The following is an 18674-nucleotide window of genomic DNA, read 5'->3' on the forward strand; positions in this document are numbered from 1 at the left end:
TGGTACTTGGGAGCCATATTGAGTAAGGGAAGCAGAGAAAGGCTTCTAACCAATGACGTTTGACTTCCAGAAGTTGTTGCGTGCGGTGTACGTCATCGCCAGGCACTGGTGAGTGTCGTCACATATACTGTTTAACTGAGTTCTCTATTCAGGAGTAATTATTATTATTACTATGGTACAGAGATAAACCTTTGAGAAATAACACATAGATGGTAGGGACATGTCCTCCCCATTTACAGAAAAATATTTTAAAAAGTGAGATTACAAAATTGAATGCGCATAGATTTTAATGGGAGATAAAATGAAATGTGACACAGAGACAAACCTTTGAGAAATATCACATAAATGTTTGACACATGCACTCCAGTACAGTAGAATATTCTGAGATTGAATGGGATTCTAGCTTTGTACACTAGCTATGCCTATAGGATTTAATAGAAGAAAATTAATGGTAGCATATAGACAAAACTTTGAGACGTATCATATTGATGCTTGAAATATTTCTTCCCATCAAGCGCTATTGCTATACTGGGCAAAAAAATTGAGACCCACCTGAAGTTAGACACTTTTTCGTTATTCATTATTCAAAATCTAATAGGGATTTCCATGTTAAAGGAATGGTAAAGTCAATGTAATGTGAGATGCAAAAATCTAAACTATATATCAATACAAGTTGAAAAGCTATGTTATTTATTTTTTATTTACTTGCATTATCTTATGTTATCCAACTCCGCCCCATGTTCTTTTTTTTTCTTTTCTTCTCCGTGACGTATGCAGCAGTTCCACCCACTGTATACGTCACTGCCTTAGTGCGTTCCAGATATGGCAAGTAAAAAGCACATGCACAAATTCGGAATTGTCAATGAACAAAGTAAACATTCAATCACAAGATTCAATTTTTACTTTGTTCATGGATAGGGAACAAGAACCCTGTGTAGCTTATCTTACCCCTAGAACAAACTACAGGCCTTACAGTTAAGATTGTTCGGTATACGCATGCGCTAAAAAATTATGAACGAGCATTGTGTAGAAGTAATGGCTTGTTCGTGATTTGCTGAAGGTAATGAATGACGTTGGCGCATGCTCATATCTAACCGCAGCGATAGTGCCCTCCCATAATGACATATGCAAACAAGTCCGTAGACATGTATTTTCATTGGACGCGTCAGATCCATTGATTTCTTCTAGCGTGGGGTGCCGGCAGGGAACGTGAAGAACATTGAAGTAAATTATAGATTTACATATACTTCATTTGGAGAAAATATATATGCTAATTGATTGTGGTACAAACTATTGGTTAATGAGAGATAACAGAACAGAGTTTACCATTCCTTTTAAATAAAAACAAAGAAAAAATATAAAAAATAAGCTTTGTGTCACTTAATGATTACTACCCAACCATAACCTGACTGAGCATAACAAAATAATATCAAAGTTAGGATTCTAACTTGGGGATTTGACCCCTCAGGAGCCCCCTGAATGCACTGTCCCTATCCACTCTCATAGATGATATAGAAAAAGCATGCATCATATAAGCATCTGCCCTATTGAAACTAGTCTTTGTGTCACTTAATGACTATTATTCAAGTAAACCCCAGAGAGAGCACAATCCAATTACATCAAAGTTAGGACCCCGCAAGAGCCCCCTAAATGCACTGCCACTATCCACTCCCATTGGTGATACATACAGCATATAAACATCTGCCTTATAAAAACTAGGCTTTGTGTCACTTAATGACTACTACCCAAGTATACCCCAGGTTGATCAGAATCAAATGACACTAAAGTAAGGACATCATATAAAGAGCTGCCCTTTAAAAACGAGGCTTTGTGTCACTTAATGACTACTACCCACATATACCCCAGACTAAGCAGAATCAAATGACTCCAAAGCTAAGATCCTAACTTGGGGATAGGACCCCACAAGAGCCCCCTAAATGCACTACCCCACACACTCTCATAGGTGATAATGGCAAACACATACATTGTATACATCTGACCTATAAAAACTAGGTTTTGTGTCACTTAGTGACTACTACCCATATATACCACAGACTGAGCCTAATCAAATGACACCAAAGTTAAAGCCTTAAATTGGGGATAGGACCATTAAGAGCCCCCCTGAATGCACTGCCGATATCCACTCTTATAGGTGATATGTACATCATATAAAGAGCTGCCCTTTAAAAACTAGGCTTTGTGTTACTTAATGACTACTACCCACATATACCCCAGACTGGGCAGAATCAAATGACACCAAAGCTAAGACCCTAACTTGGGGATAGAACCCCTCAAGAGCACCCTGAATGCACTCTCCCTATCCACTCTAATTGGTGATAATACAAATCCATACATCATATAAACATCTGCCCTATAAAAACTAGGGTTTGTGTCACTTAGTGACTACTATCCAAGTAGGGCTGCAACTAACGATTATTTCCATAATCGATTAATCGGACGATTATTTTTTCGATTAATCGGATAAAAAGAGAATCAATAATAGTTTTCTATGTTTTAAATAAAATCCACATAATGAGTGTTACAAATATAAACTTCAGACTAAAACTTTACATTAACACAACTGTTTCTTCAATTTTTAAGCAGCAGAGCACAGTTTTATAATTAAACAAAACAAAACCACAAACTGTTTGAAAAGAGGTAGAACTAGAAAGAGTTAGACTATCACTGTTAATAACATTCTGTTATTCACTCTTTCAGAAACTTTGCATTGAAATGCAAACATCTCAACATGTCCACATGCTTCTGGCTAAGGCTGGTTCTCTGTTGGCAGCTATATTTCCTGCAGCAGAGAAAAGGTTGTTGAGGTGTATAAGTAGGGTTTTGCCAATTTCACCAAAGTGGGATATTTATCTTTTTTAGCTCTTCACCAATGCTAAGTGTTTTCTACCTTGGCAAGGGGCCTCTCAATAAAGTAACCCTTAACTTCATTCTAACATAAAAATATCTTGAATATCTATATGCAATGGTAAATAACCAGCTATAAGGTTAGGGGAAATATCTAGTCCACTCTAAAAATAACGGATATATACTTATAAAGGTTTAATCTGGTACATATTATCAAAATTTATTAAAAATATAAAAAAAACAATAAAAAACAAAATCAAAAGCGCTAAGGACTGTATATCAATAACAGGACAAAGCCTTACACATTTATTTATACAGTACATATAATCAGCAATAGCAAGCAATACGCTAATAATTGTGCAAACAGATAATAGTGCACATCAATTTAAATAACTCCCATCAATCTAGGGGCAAGGTGTAAACAACAAGCTCAGCACTATATCATGAAAAGCATAGTTCCAAATCACCTGATTTAATATAAACAATCCAAATGATGACTATTATATCTGGGTTGCACATAAGCCAGGGGTAGTTGTAAACGTATACTGTCCTGAAAAAGTGAAAAGTAGACGTCTGTAGATGTCCTTTAGGCTAAGGACATAACCATAAAACACAATACCATGTGCAGGAGTTCATTGGAGTGAAGCAGCTGGTGTTGTGCACAGACCAACTAATTGCAAACCAACTAATCAATTAATCGATTATGAGATTCGTTGACAACTATTTTCATAATCGATTATTATGGATTATGACGATTAGTTGTTGCAGCTCTATATCCAAGTAAACCCCAGAGAGAGCAGAATCAAATTACATCAAACTTAGGATCCTAACTTGGGGATAGGACCCCTCAAGAGCCCCCTGAATGCACTGTCCCTATCCACTCTCTTAGGTGATAATGTCAAACACATACATTGTATAACATCTGACCTATAAAAACTAGGCTTTGTGTCACTTAGTAACTACTACCCAAGTATACCCCAGACTAAGCAGAATGAAATGACACCAAAGTTAGGACTCTAACTCGGGGATAGGACCCCTCAAGAGCCCACTGAATGCACTGCCCCTTTCCACTTTAATTGGTGATAATGGAAATGCTCACATCATATAAACATCTGCCCTATAAAAACTGTTATTTGTGTCACTAAGTGACTTCTGTCCAAGTAAACCCCAGACTGAGCAGAATCCAATGACATCAAATTTAGGACCCTAAATTGGGGATAGAACCCCGCAAGAGCCCCCTAAATGTACTGCCCCTTTTCACTCCCATAGGTGAAAATGGCAAACACTTACATTGTATAAACATCTGACCTATAAAAACTAGGCTTTGTATCACTTAGTAACTACTACTCAAGTATACCCCAGACTGAGCAGAATCAAATGACACCAAAGAGTGGATAGAGGCAGTGCATTCAGGGGGCTCTTGCGGGGGCATATCCCCAAGTTAGGGTCTTAACTTTGGTGTCATTGGATTATGCTCAGTCTGGGGTACATTTGGATAGTAGTCATTAAGTGATACAAAGCCTAGTTTTTATAGGGCATATGTTTATACAATGTATTTATTTGCATTATCACTTAAGAGAGTGGATAGGGGCATTGCATTCAGGGGGCTCTTGAGGGGTCCTATCTCCAAATTGGAGTCTTAACTTCAGTGTCATTCAATTCTACTCAGTCTGGGGTACATTTGGGTAGTAGTCATTAAGTGATACAAAGCCTAGTTTTTATAGGGCACATGTTTATATGATGTCTTCATTTGCAATGTATGTATTTGCATTATAACCTATGAGAGTGGATACGGGCAGTGCATTCAGGGGGCTCTTGAGGGGTCCTATCCCCAAATTAAAGTCCTAACGCTGGTGTCATTTGATTCTGCTCAGTCTGGGGTATACTTGGGCAGTAGTCAATAAAGGGACAGTCAACACCAGAATTTTTGTTGTTTTAAAAGATAGATAATCCCTTAATTACCAATTCCCCAATTTTGCATAACCAACACAGTTATAATTATACACGTTTTACCTCTGTAATTACCTTGTATCTAAGCCTCAGCAGACTGCCCCCTTATTTCAGTTCTTTTGACAGACTTGCATTTTAGTCAATCAGAGCTGTCTCCATGGTAAATTCACCTGCATGAGCTCAAGGTTATCTATATGAAACATGTGAATTAATGCCCTCTAGTGGTGAAAAACTATCAAAATGCATTTAAATTAGAGGCGGCCTTCAAGGTCTAAGAAATTAGCATATGAACCTTCTAGGTTTAGCTTTCAACTAAGAATACCAAGTGAACAAAAGCAAATTGGTGATAAAAGTAAATTGGAAAGTTGTTTAAAATTACATGCCCTATTTGAAACATGAAAGGTTTTTTTTTGGACTAGACTGTACCTTTAAGTTACACAAAGACCCAGTTTTTATAGGGCAGGTGTTTATACGATGTATGTGTTTGCATTATCACCTAAGAGAGTGGATAGGGGCAGTGCATTTAGGGAGCTTTTGTGGGGACCTATCCCCAACTTAGGTTACTAATTTTGATGTCATTGGATTTTGCTCTCTCTGATGTTTACTTGGATAGTAGTCACTAAGTGACACAAAGTCTACTTTTTATAGGGCAGATGTTTATATGATGTCTTCATTTGCATTATCACCTATGAGAGCTGATAGGGGCAGTGCATTCAGGGGGCTTTTGAGGGGTCCTATCCCCAAGTTAGGGTCTTAACTTTGGTGTCATTTGAGTATGCTCAGTCTGGGATATATTTGGGAAGTAGTTACTAAGTGACACAAAGCCTAGTTTTTATAGGTCAGATGTTTATACAATGTATGCGTTTGCCATTATCACCTATGAGAGTGGATATGGGCAGTGCATTTAGGGGGCTCTTGTGGGTTCCAATCCCCTAAATTTGATGTCATTGGATTCCACTCTCTCTGGGGTTTACTTGGATAGCAGTCATTAAGTGACACAAAGCCTAGTTTTTATAGCGCAGATGTTTATATGATGTCTTCATTTGCATTATCACCTATGAGAGTGGATAGGAGCAGTGCATTTAGAGGGCTCTTGCGAGGTCCTATCTCCAAGTTAGGGTCCTAAGTTTGATGTCATTGGATTCTAAGGCCGATGAGGTAGCTCAGTTGGTAAATGCCCTGACTACAAAAAAATAAAAGCCTGTTTAAAATCCCGGCAGGGCCGACTCAGCCCTTCATCCTTACGAGGTCAATAAATGAGTAGCATTAAATTGGGTAATAATAACAACTATTACTATTCAGCTGCCGATTTGGTTAAAAGGGACACTGATCCTAATTTTTTTCTTTCGTGATTCAGATAGAGCATGCAATTTTAAGCAACTTTATAATTTACTCCTATTAATTTTTCTTCATTCTCTTGCTTTCTTTATTTGAAAAAAAGGCATCTAAGCTTTTTTTTTGTTTTAGAACTCTGGACAGCACTTTTTTTATTGGTGGATGAAAGTATCCACCAATCAGCAAGGACAACCCAGGTTGTTCACCAAAAGTGGGCCGGCATCTAAACTTACATTCTTACATTTCAAATAAAGATACCAAGAGAATAAAGAAAATGTGATAATAGGAGTAAATTAGAAAGGTGCTTAAAATGTCATGCTCTATCTAAATAGTGAAAGAAAAAAATTGGGTTCAGTGTCCTTTAAGTCCGAGAGCGAGCGCTGAAAAAGCACTTTGAGTCCCACTGGGAGAAAGGCGCTATATAAATACTAGTTATTATTATTATTACTCTCTCTGGGGTATACTTGAGTAGTAGTCACTAAGTGACACAAAGCCTAGTTTTTATATGTCATGTTTATACAATGTATGTGTTTGCCATTATCACCTATGAGAGTGGATAGGAGCAGTGCATTTAGGGGGCTCTTGTGGGGTCCTATCCCCAAGTTAGGGTTCTAAGTTTGATGTCTATTTGGATAGTAGTCACTAAGTGACACAAACCCTAGTTTTTATAGGGCAGGTGTTTATACGATCTATGTATTTGCATTATCACCTATGAGAGTGGATAGAGGCAGTGCATTGAGGGCGCTTTTGATGGGTCCTATCCCCAATTTAGGGTCTTAAATTTAGTGTCATTTGATTCTACTCAGTCTGGGGTATACTTGAGTAGTAGTCACTAAGTGACACAAAGCCTAGTTTTTATAGGGCAGGTGCTTATACGATCTATGTATTTGTATTATCACCTATGAGAGTGGATAGGAGCAGTGCATTTAGGGGGCTCTTGTGGGGTCCTATCCCCAAGTTAGGGTTCTAAGTTTGATGTCTATTTGGATAGTAGTCACTAAGTGACACAAAGCCTAGTTTTTATAGGGCAGCTCTTTATATGATGTGTGCATTTGCATTATCACCTATGAGAGTGGATAGAGGCAGTGCATTGAGGGCGCTTTTGATGGGTCCTATCCCCAATTTAGGGTCTTAAATTTAGTGTCATTTGATTCTACTCAGTCTGGGGTATACTTGAGTAGTAGTCACTAAGTGACACAAAGCCTAGTTTTTATAGGGCAGGTGCTTATACGATCTATGTATTTGTATTATCACCTATGAGAGTGGATAGGAGCAGTGCATTTAGGGGGCTCTTGTGGGGTCCTATCCCCAAGTTAGGGTTCTAAGTTTGATGTCTATTTGGATAGTAGTCACTAAGTGACACAAACCCTAGTTTTTATAGGGCAGGTGTTTATACGATCTATGTATTTGCATTATCACCTATGAGAGTGGATAGAGGCAGTGCATTGAGGGCGCTTTTGATGGGTCCTATCCCCAATTTAGGGTCTTAACTTTAGTGTCATTTGATTCTACTCAGTCTGGGGTATACTTGGGTAGTAGTCACTAAGTGACACAAAGCCTAGTTTTTATAGGTCAGATGTTTATACAATGTAAGTGTTTGCCATTATCACCTAAGAGAGTGGATAAGGGCAGTGCATTTAGGGGGCTCTTGAATGGTCCTATCCCCAAGTTAGGGCCTAACTTTGATGTAATTAGATTCTGCTCTCTCTGGGGTTTACTTGGATAATAGTCACTAAGTGACACAAAGGCTAGTTTTTTAGGGCAGATGTTTATATGATGTCTTCATTTGCATTATCACCTATGAGAGTGGATAGGGGCAATTTATTCAGGGGGCTTTTGAGGCGTCCTATCCCCAAGTTAGGGTCTTAACTTTGCTCAGTCTTGGGTATACATGGGTAGTAGTCACTAAGTGACACAAAGCCTAGATTTAATAGGGCAGATGTTTATATGATGCATGTATTTTCAATATCATCTATGAGAGTGGATAGGGGCAGTGCATTCAGGGGGCTTCTGAGGGGTCTAATCCCCAAGTTAGATTCCTAACTTTGATATTATTTTTATATGCTCAGTCAGGGGTATGCTTGGGTAGAAGACATTAAGTGGCACAAAGCTTATTTTTTATATTTTTTTCTTTGTTTGTATTTAACATGGAAATCCCAATTAGATTTTGAATAACGAATAACGGAAAAAGTGTCTAACTTCAGGTGGGTTCCTAGAGAGGCTGAAAAGCAACATTTGAAGACCAGGTTTTGAAAAAGTTGCCTATACCAGCTATATGATTTTCAGCATTAGCATTTTATGGAATTTGCCATATTTGCCATATTTATAGAAAGTGTGGGATAAGCACAATTCTACACAAATCCAAGAAGTGTTTAATGTCCTTTCAATGTGTTTCCAGTGCATAGTTATACTGCCTGCATGATAGTAAATGTATAGGGAATGTCTCCTTTAAATTCTGAAGAATATGCAAATTCAAATGGACTGAGCCTGCAGGAAAAGTAGACCTTATCTTACCACTTTCTTAGACATCCTGACCTAGACAAAGGTTAGTAGTTATGTTTTTTAAATTTTCATTATAGGTGATGATTTTAGTAAGCAAAAACATCTATTTCATTTGCAAGAATAAACCTATATTTGCAGTTTCCAATATATTTAGTACTAAGCAGTTGATATAATTGGGAGTACATTAAAGGGACAGTGTACTGTAAAAATGTTCTACCCTTTAATTTGTTTCCAATTATCCATAAGTAATACAATGTTAATTTTCAGTTGTTCTCTGCAAGGGCTTATTAATAAAAAAACTCGCCGGCATAGAGAGAAACCACGCATGATATTGTAATGCCGGTGTCTCTCCTTCATGCACAGTACTCTGCATAGCTAGATAAACAGCTCACAATGTAAAATCTGTCTTTATAGAATTATTCGAGGAACCTCACAGTACTGATGAGAATTCTTAGATTATCTCGCCAGAGAGGAGAGCTTAAGATCATTCAGTATTGGGCTTAGGGGTATACAGAAAGAGATTAAATTGTGAAGCATGTGTGTACATAGAAAGTGATAAAATACGTATATCTTGTTTCCCTAAAGCTCAACCCATTTTAATGGGTTTGGTTTAAAAGAGTAAAACCAGTTATTTCATATACAAAATAAACCTGAAGGAGCATTTTCTCATACATTTATTCTCTGCAGCTGGTATAGCAAGTCATTGGAAACACTTAAGGGGAAAACAACTTTACAGTACAATATATATATATATATATATATATATATATATATATATATATATATATATATATATATATATATATATATATTGTATATATACAGTTGTATGCAAAAGTTTAGGCACCCCTGACAATTTCCATGATTTTCATTTATAAATAATTGGGTGTTTGGATCAGCAATTTCATTTTGATCTATCAAATAACTGAAGGACAAAGTAATATTTCAGTAGTGAAATGAGGTTTATTGTATTAACAGAAAATGTGCAATATGCATCAAAACGAAATTAGAGGTGCATCAATTTGGGCACCCTTGCCATTTTGTTGATTTGAATACCTGTAACTACCTTTCACTGATTAATTGGAACACACAATTGGTTTGGTGAGTCCATTAAGCCTTGAACTTCATAGACAGGTGCATCCAATCATGAGAAAAGGTATTTAAGGTGGCCAATTGCAAGTTGTTGTTCCCTTTGACTCTCCTCTGAAGAGTGGCAACATGGGGGCCTCAAAACGACTCTCAAATGACCTGAAAACAAAGATTGTTCAACATTATGGTTTAGGGGAAGGCTACAAAAAGCTATTGCAGAGATTTAAGCTGCCAGTGTCCACTGTGAGGAGCATAGTGAGGAAATGGAAGACCACAGGCCAGAAGCGGCAGGCCAAGTAAAATATCTGAGAGGCAAAGGATGGTGAGAACGGTCAAAACAGCCCACAGACCACCTCCAAAGACCTACAACATCATCTTGCTGCAGATGGTGTCACTGTGCATCGTTCAACAATTCAACGCACTTTGCACAAGGAGAAGCTGTATGGGAAAGTGATGTGGAAGAAGCCTTTTCTGCACACACAACACAAACAGAGTCGCATGAGGTATGCAAACGCACATTTGGACAAGCCAGCTTTATTTTGAAAGAAGGTGCTGTGGACTGATGAAACAAAGATTTAGTTATTTGGTCATAACAAGGGGCGTTATGCATGGCGGCAAAAGAACACAGCGTTCCAAGACAAACAGTTGCTACCCACAGTAAAATTTGGTGAATGTTCCATCATGCTGTGGGGCTGTCTGGCCAGTGCTGGTACTGGGAATTTTGTTAAAGTTGAGGGTCACATGGATTCCCCTCAATATCAGCAGATACTTACGAATAATGTTGAGGAATCAGTCACAAAGTTGAAGTTATGCGGGGGCTGGATATTTCAACAATACAACGACCCAAAACACTGGCATTTATGCAGAGGAACAAGTACAATGTTCTGGAATGGCAATCCCAGGCCCAAGACCTGAATATCATTGAAAATCTGTGGGGTGATTTGAAGTGGGCTGTCCATGCTTGGCAACCATCAAACCTAACTGAACTTGAGTTGTTTTGCAAGGAGGAATGGTCCAAAATACCTTCATCCAGAATCCAGACACTCATTACAGGCTATAGGAAGCGTCTAGAGGCTGTTATTTCTGCTAAAGGAGGCTCTAAATATTGATGCAATATTTCTGTTGGGGTGCCCAAATTTATGCACCTGTCTAATTTCGTTTTGATGCATATTGCACATTTTCTGTTAATACAATAAACCTCATTTCACTACTGAAATATTACTGTGTCCTTCAGTTATTTGATAGATCAAAATGAAATTGCTGAACCAAGCACCCAATTATTTATAATTGATAATCATGTAACTTGTCAGGGGTACCTAAACTTTTGTATACAACTGTGTGTGTGTGTGTGTGTATGTATATATATATATATATATATATATATATATATATATATATATATATATATATATATATATATATATATATATAAATTTTGTTTTTTGTTGTTGTTTTGCAGTATATCCAATTACCTGTCAAAAAACATTAAATGCTCCTCAGTAATCCAATATGAGAAATACATGTTCTGCTATAAATACAAAAAACTGTAATACTCAATGCTAGAGGGATGTCCCATTTGATATCTGGGATAGGATATAAATGAACTAATATAGTGGATAGCCTTATTCATCCCTTGTTAAATTAACATTATGAGCGTGGTTTGTAGTGATAATTTAACACCTTGATTGCCTACGTTTGTTGTGGCCAAGCAAATGTTAAGAGACTGCTGCAGGGGGTGTTTGGGGAAATTGGAGGTCAATACATTGCTAAAAGTGTTATACAGCAGCAGTGGTTTAACCTATTGATTACCTGTGCATATCCTGGGCAAGCAAGGAGTTAAATCACTACTAAGAGTGTCCAGTTGATGATTTACACATGCCATTGCTTATTACATAATACTTTAACTGATGGAAGCAGAGGCTAACTTTTGAATTAATCATTTTAGTGAGATAAGAAACTCCTGCATTTCCCTCCTGTTGTCAACAGTAAGTCTGCAGTAAGATGAACATTATGCGTTTCTTATTTAAATTAATAGCTTTAGATTTTCTAGTGATTGATATCTGTATGTTTTTGTATTTTTACCATATAGCTTATGGATGAAACTGATTGTCTTTTCTTTATATTTTTGAAGCACTAGAAACATGACCACTTTGCAAGAGGTTTCCAAACCTCTGATTGCTGTTTGCCAGATGACCTCCACTTCTGACAAGGAAAATAATTTTTCTACTTGCTTGCGGCTAATTCATGAAGCAGCTTCGCGTAAAGCTTGTATGGTGTTCCTCCCTGAAGCCTTTGACTACATCGGGAGCAGTAAAGAGGAGACCCTGAGCTTGGCTGAAACACTGGAAGGTGACCTTATCCAGCGCTACACTAACCTCGCCAGGTATGTACACAGACGAAAGCACCAATGGTGCCATATATCAAAGAAATCATAGACAAATGGGTCATAGATATTCACTGAATTAGTCACAAGGTAGAGAGAACTCCAGTCTGACCTTTCAAACTTTGTAAATGGCTGCACTAGAGTGAACTTTTCTTTATCTTCAATTTGTAGCAAGGACTCAGAGATATGTATTTGTTCCATAATAAAGCAACATTATTTATTGACATCTTGTAGCTCACGTATTGTTGCATCCTGTGACAGAAGCAGTGCACTTTCACACTGTGATGTTACTAACTTTTTGACAGCTGTACTTTACTTCAGTTTAGCTCACACATAATAGAGGGTGAAACTGTTATATTTTTGCAGTTCTTTATGCACAGTTTAAAGTTACATAACAAATATAAACTCTTACTTTGAAGACAGCTGTAGGCACAGGATAAAAAGCAATAGCTGGGTGTGTAGAAACAATGCTACTGTAGTTGTACTCAGCAGTTTAATGCCCCTTAAGTTCCAGAGCAGCAACATCCTACTGGGAGCTAGCTGAACTCATCTGGTGTGCCAATAACGAGATGTGTGTGTAACTACAAATCACCAGTAGTCCATTGCTGCTGCTGAACATATATACATATGCTTTTAAACAAAGGATACCAAGAGAGCAAAGTAAAGTTTATTAAAATAAGTTAATTTAAAAGAGTCTTAAAGGGATAGTTAACATGTTACATAATTCTGCACCACCAATCGGCAAGCGCTACCCGGGTGCTTAACCAAAAATGGTTATGTGAAAAAATGGTTATGTAAAATAATTAAAGCTACTTACAATTGCATGCTTTATCTGAATCATGAAAAAAAAAATGTTTGAGTTTCATATCCCTTTAAGGGCTCCTTTTTTGTAGTAAATTGGATAATAGAAGTAAACCTTAAATTTGTTTAAAATTGTATGCTCTATCTGAATCATAAAAAAAATAAATTAATGTATGCCCCTTTTAAGGTCTTTTTCTCAACTTTTTGCTGTGAATAAGGGGCACATTATTTCTGCAGACACAAATTCACAGTTTTGAGAGCTACAAAACCAAGAATATATTATAATATCTTCAAGATTGAAAAAAGTACAAAATAATCTTGCAGAAACCTATAGGTAACCATGACATTGTGAATGGATTAATGGAACCAATTTACCAAAACAAAAATAAACATTACAGCTATGAATATAAAGCCTCATGCCACATAATTAAAAACAAATCTATGTTCAGGCTGAATAAACTTTGAATTCTAATGAATCCTTAATTAGAAAGCTATCTATAGATAGATTTTTCCTCCAAAAGCATTTTATTTTTTTTTAAAAAAAATCCTATTTAAATAAAAAAAAAAAATCTAATTTAAATAAACCTAGGTTTTAACATGGTAAAAAAAAGTTAAATTACTGGAGGAAACAGAAAAAATATTGGAAGTATATTGTAATGTGTTTTTACTGCATGTAAAAAGACAAGAAGAGACAGATGCGCCACATGGCCCAATATTGTTTGATCCAGAACAGATTGGTAAGCATGTAAGGTGAGCATTTATGAAAGCACCTCAATCAGTGCTGTAGAGACAGTCTGGGATCTATTTCAGTCACCCAGATGACCAACTTCACGCATAGAGTGTGATGTCTGTATAAAAACAGTAAGAGAGACACAAGGTGTCTATATGGCCTAGTATTGTTGGGACAATGGTGAACAAAGACCGAAAGTAAGAATGGTACTCACAATAGTGGTAGCATCTCCATTGATGCTATAAGAGCAAGATGGGGTCAATACAGTCACCCAACAAACTTGGTACAAGGCACTCAGGATAAAACAATGATTCCGAGATCAAACGGCAGTCAGGAAAATCCAAAAGAATCCTCAGCACAGGGGACCAGGTCCCAGAAGGAAGGCAGCAAGTGTTCAAAATAAAAAATTACTTTATTTAAAATATTAAAATCACAGGCAACGTGTTTCTCAGCCAATGGCTGTTTCATCAGGCTTCCCCTCAATTTTTGTTGTTTTTACTGCATGTAATTAAACATTTTATATTAAAAAGTCAAAGTTATTGTCCATTTAAGATTTATTTAGATTTAGTTCCATTATAGGTATAACTTGGGTGTTGGTTGTTAAAAATGATATGCTTGTGGATTTTATGGTAATGCAGTTTATCTAAGTCTTTTTTTATTTGTTTGTGTGTTGGTAGGGAACTAAAGATCTGGCTGTCCCTTGGAGGATTTCATGAGAAAGGACCCAGGTGGGATCAAGACCGTCGAATCTACAATTCTCACCTTGTACTGGATGATACAGGTGAGGTGCAGCTCACAGCATATCTACATCAGTGTCTCCAAATTTTAGGCCTCAAAGTATAGTTACTTTAATTGAGGTTAATCACGAGATGGACGCTCCAGGGTGCACGCCATGATTGGAGGAAGCCGGTTTCGTCATTGCTGAGGTAAGTACAAAGAAGCTGCAGGCGAGATATTGCTGGTCTGGGTTTCTTAAAGAAAAAGGTAAGGATTTAAAAAAAAACTCCCATGAGCCTCTACTCAAATCAATGCACATTTATTCACTTCAGGTGCTAACTATTTTCACAGTGATCACCAGGCTAGTAAAACTTATACTTCTTTAACAGATGGACTTCTAAGCTTTAAAACAATTGGTCTTCGGGGGTCTGTAGGGCTTTTTGTTGACCTAAGTGCCTAGAGAGCCTCTGAATTTAAAAAAAAAAAAGGATTCATTTTTATTTTTTTTAATTGAACTTTATAGCCCCAAGATGCACAGCAGGCAGTTGCCTCTCAAATGGTGGGTCTTAGGGGGTTTCTACGGATTAATGTAGCTGAGATCAAGTGGTTTAAATACACCTCCCCCCCAGCTCCTTTAATCTCTGCAGCAGTCTCGCACTTCTGGGTTTCCTGGCTTGTGTGGTGACTTCATATGCACCCTGATTCTTCTGTCAATACTGGGCAATTTAGCCACCTTGTATCCTGCAGTAAGTGATGGTTGGTTGCACTTAAAGCATTTCGTATAAATTCATATACCAATATTGTAGAGAGATCATTTTTTAACCAAAACATATCTGAGAAGTATTTAATTTGCATTCACAGATACAATCATGTCCGTTTAAAGAGACACTTTTATATAAATGAAGTCCACTTGTCATACCTGCCTCATTGAAAATACCATCCTATACACCGAATCACATAAGATTGCCTGGTTCCCTGAGCTTTCCCTTACTGCAGAAACACTGCATTTGTTTTGACCTCAAAATGATTATGTTTACACTCTAATCTATTAGAAAACCAGTACAAAGTGATTTGCACAATTTTTAAATTTAAGACTACTGTAATACATTTTTTTCCAGTTTACACCAATCCATAATGGCTGTTCGCTGACATTTTTCAATGTTGAATTTCTTGTGCATGGTTGTGTATTTGACATGTAGGGTAAGCCTGGTTACATCTCATGCACCTCCCTCTAATTAAGGGTGCTGCCATTCGAGAACCTAGTTTACACTGCAGGTGTATGAAAGAGAGCTGCTGCACATGTGCAATACAGATTTTTGCAGCATAACTAATTGATTGGATTAAGGCCTAGAATGGATGTTATTATTTTATCATTTCAGTTTGTTTAATTTGATAACCATTTAATTTATTTATATTTCTTTCCTAAGATATGGTGAGTCTACGGCTTGAGTAATTACTGTTGGGAATATCTCTCCTGGCCAGCAGGAGAAGGCAAAGAGCACCACAGTTAAACTGCTAAGTATCACTCCCTCACCCACAACCCCCAGTCATTCTCTTTGCCTTCGGTGCATGGGGGAGGTGAAGTTTCTCAAAGTTCCATCCTTCAAGATGGAGACTATACGCTCCATTCTTCCTTTAGAACAAGATGGTCAGTTCGTGACAACCATAGACCTAAAGGATTCATATCTTCATGTTCCTATTCACAGGGACCATCACAGATTCCTGAGATTTGCCTTTCTGGACAAACATTTCCACTTTGTGACCCTTCCATTTGGTCTAGCCACGGTTCCCAGAATTTTTTCAAAGGTTCTGGGGGCTCTTTTGGCAGTGATCCGTTTTTGTGGAATTGCTGTGGCACCCTACCTGGACGACATATTGGTTCAGGCGCCATCTTTTCAACAAGCAAAATCTCACACAGAGATATGGTTGTCTTTTCTTCGTTCCCACGGTTTTAATGTGAATTTGGAAAAAAGCTCCCTTTCTCCAACATAGGTGTGTCCGGTCCACGGCGTCATCCTTACTTGTGGGATATTCTCCTCCCCAACAGGAAAGGGCAAAGAGCCCAGCAAAGCTGGTCACATGATCCCTCCTAGGCTCCGCCTTCCCCAGTCATTCTCTTTGCCGTTGCACAGGCAACATCTCCACGGAGATGGCTTAGAGTTTTTTTGGTGTTTAAATGTAGTTTTTATTCTTCAATCAAGAGTTTGTTATTTTAAAATAGTGCTGGTATGTACTATTTACTCTGAAACAGAAAAGAGATGAAGATTTCTGTTTGTAAGAGGAAAATGATTTTAGCAACCGTTACTAAAATCGATGGCTGTTTCCACACAGGACTGTTGAGAGGAATTAACTTCAGTTGGGGGAAACAGTGAGCAGACTTTTGCTGCTTGAGGTATGACACATTTCTAACAAGACTTGGTAATGCTGGAAGCTGTCATTTTCCCTATGGGATCCGGTAAGCCATTTTTATTAAATAAGAATAAAGGGCTTCACAAGGGCTTTAAAGACTGGTAGACATTTTTCTGGGCTAAAACGATTGATTTATAAGCATTTTTAATAGTTTATAGCTGTGAGGAGTTATTTTATTCTTGGGAATTATGTTAAAGAAACGGCAGGCACTGTATTGGACACCTTTTTCACTGGGGGCCTTCTCTAATCATAGGCAGAGCCTCATTTTCGCGCCACTAATGCGCAGTTGTTTTTGGGAAGCAAGGCATGCAGATGCATGTGTGAGGAGCTCAGATACATAGAAAAAGCTTTCTGAAGGCGTCATTTGGTATCGTATTCCCCTCTGGGCTTGGTTGGGTCTCAGCAAAGCAGATACCAGGGACTGTATAGGGGTTAAATATAAAAACGGCTCCGGTTATTTTAAGAGTTAAAGCTTTCAAATTTGGTGTGCAATACTTTTAAGGCTTTAAGACACTGTGGTGAAATTTTGGTGAATTTTGAACAATTCCTTCATACTTTTTCACATATTCAGTAATAAAGTGTGTTCAGTTTAAAATTTAAAGTGACAGTAACGGTTTTATTTTAAAACGTTTTTTGTACTTTGTTATCAAGTTTATGCCTGTTTAACATGTCTGAACTATCAGATAGACTATGTTCTGTATGTGAGGAAGCCAAGGTTCCTTCTCATTTAAATAGATGTGATGTATGTGACAAACAATTTAGAGAAAATGATGCCCAAGATGATTACTCAAGTGAGGGGAGTAAGCATGGTACTGCATCATCCCCTCCTTCGTCGTCTACGCCAGTCTTGCCCACACAGGAGGCCCCTAGTACATCTAGTGCGCCAATTCTCCTTACTATGCAACAATTAACGGCTGTAATGGATAATTCTATCAAAAACATTTTAGCCAAAATGCCCACTTATCAGCGAAAGCGCGACTGCTCTGTTTTAGAAAATACTGAAGAGCATGAGGACGCTGATGATAATGGTTCTGACATGCCCCTACACCAGTCTGAGGGGGCCAGGGAGGTTTTGTCTGAGGGAGAAATTTCAGATTCAGGGAAAATTTCTCAACAAGCTGAACCTGATGTGATTACATTCAAATTTAAATTGGAACATCTCCGCGCTCTGCTTAAGGAGGTGTTGTCTACTCTGGATGATTGTGACAATTTGGTCATTCCAGAGAAATTATGTAAGATGGACAAGTTCCTAGAGGTCCCGGGGCCCCCCGAAGCTTTTCCTATACCCAAGCGGGTGGCGGACATTGTAAACAAAGAATGGGAAAGGCCCGGCATTCCTTTTGTCCCTCCCCCTATATTTAAGAAATTGTTTCCTATGGTCGACCCCAGAAAGGACTTATGGCAGACAGTCCCCAAGGTCGAGGGGGCGGCTTCTACTCTAAACAAACGCACTACTATCCCTATAGAAGATAGTTGTGCTTTCAAAGATCCTATGGATAAAAAATTAGAGGGTTTGCTTAAAAAGATGTTTGTTCAGCAAGGTTACCTTCTACAACCAATTTCATGCATTGTTCCTGTCACTACAGCAGCGTGTTTCTGGTTCGATGAACTAGAAAAGTCGCTCAATAAAGATTCTTCTTATGAGGAGATTATGGACAGAGTTCACGCTCTTAAATTGGCTAACTCTTTTACTTTAGACGCCACTTTGCAATTAGCTAGATTAGCGGCGAAAAATTCAGGGTTTGCTATTGTGGCGCGCAGAGCGCTTTGGCTAAAATCTTGGTCAGCGGATGCGTCTTCCAAGAACAAATTGCTTAACATACCTTTCAAGGGGAAAACGCTGTTTGGCCCTGACTTGAAAGAGATTATTTCAGATATCACTGGGGGTAAGGG

At 37.9% G+C, this 18674-nt stretch overlaps 1 protein-coding gene across 2 annotated transcripts in view; it reads left to right on the forward strand.

Moving 5' to 3' along the window:
• Positions 1–5: 5 nt before the first annotated feature.
• NIT1 (nitrilase 1) overlaps positions 6–18674 on the forward strand; it is a 41454-nt gene continuing 22785 nt past the window's right edge. The window contains exons 1-3 of one of the 2 annotated variants that reach the window (XM_053695600.1): positions 6–108; positions 11873–12124; positions 14333–14436. In XM_053695600.1, coding sequence (XP_053551575.1) covers positions 53–108; positions 11873–12124; positions 14333–14436 — 412 coding nt within the window. In that variant the 5' untranslated portion in view covers positions 6–52. Of the gene's footprint in view, positions 109–8642; positions 8696–11872; positions 12125–14332; positions 14437–18674 lie in introns of those variants that run through there. The other variant, XM_053695608.1, reaches the window with a different exon arrangement.

The sequence above is a fragment of the Bombina bombina genome, chromosome 1, assembly GCF_027579735.1.
Source record: "Bombina bombina isolate aBomBom1 chromosome 1, aBomBom1.pri, whole genome shotgun sequence".
Classification (NCBI taxonomy): domain Eukaryota; kingdom Metazoa; phylum Chordata; class Amphibia; order Anura; family Bombinatoridae; genus Bombina; species Bombina bombina.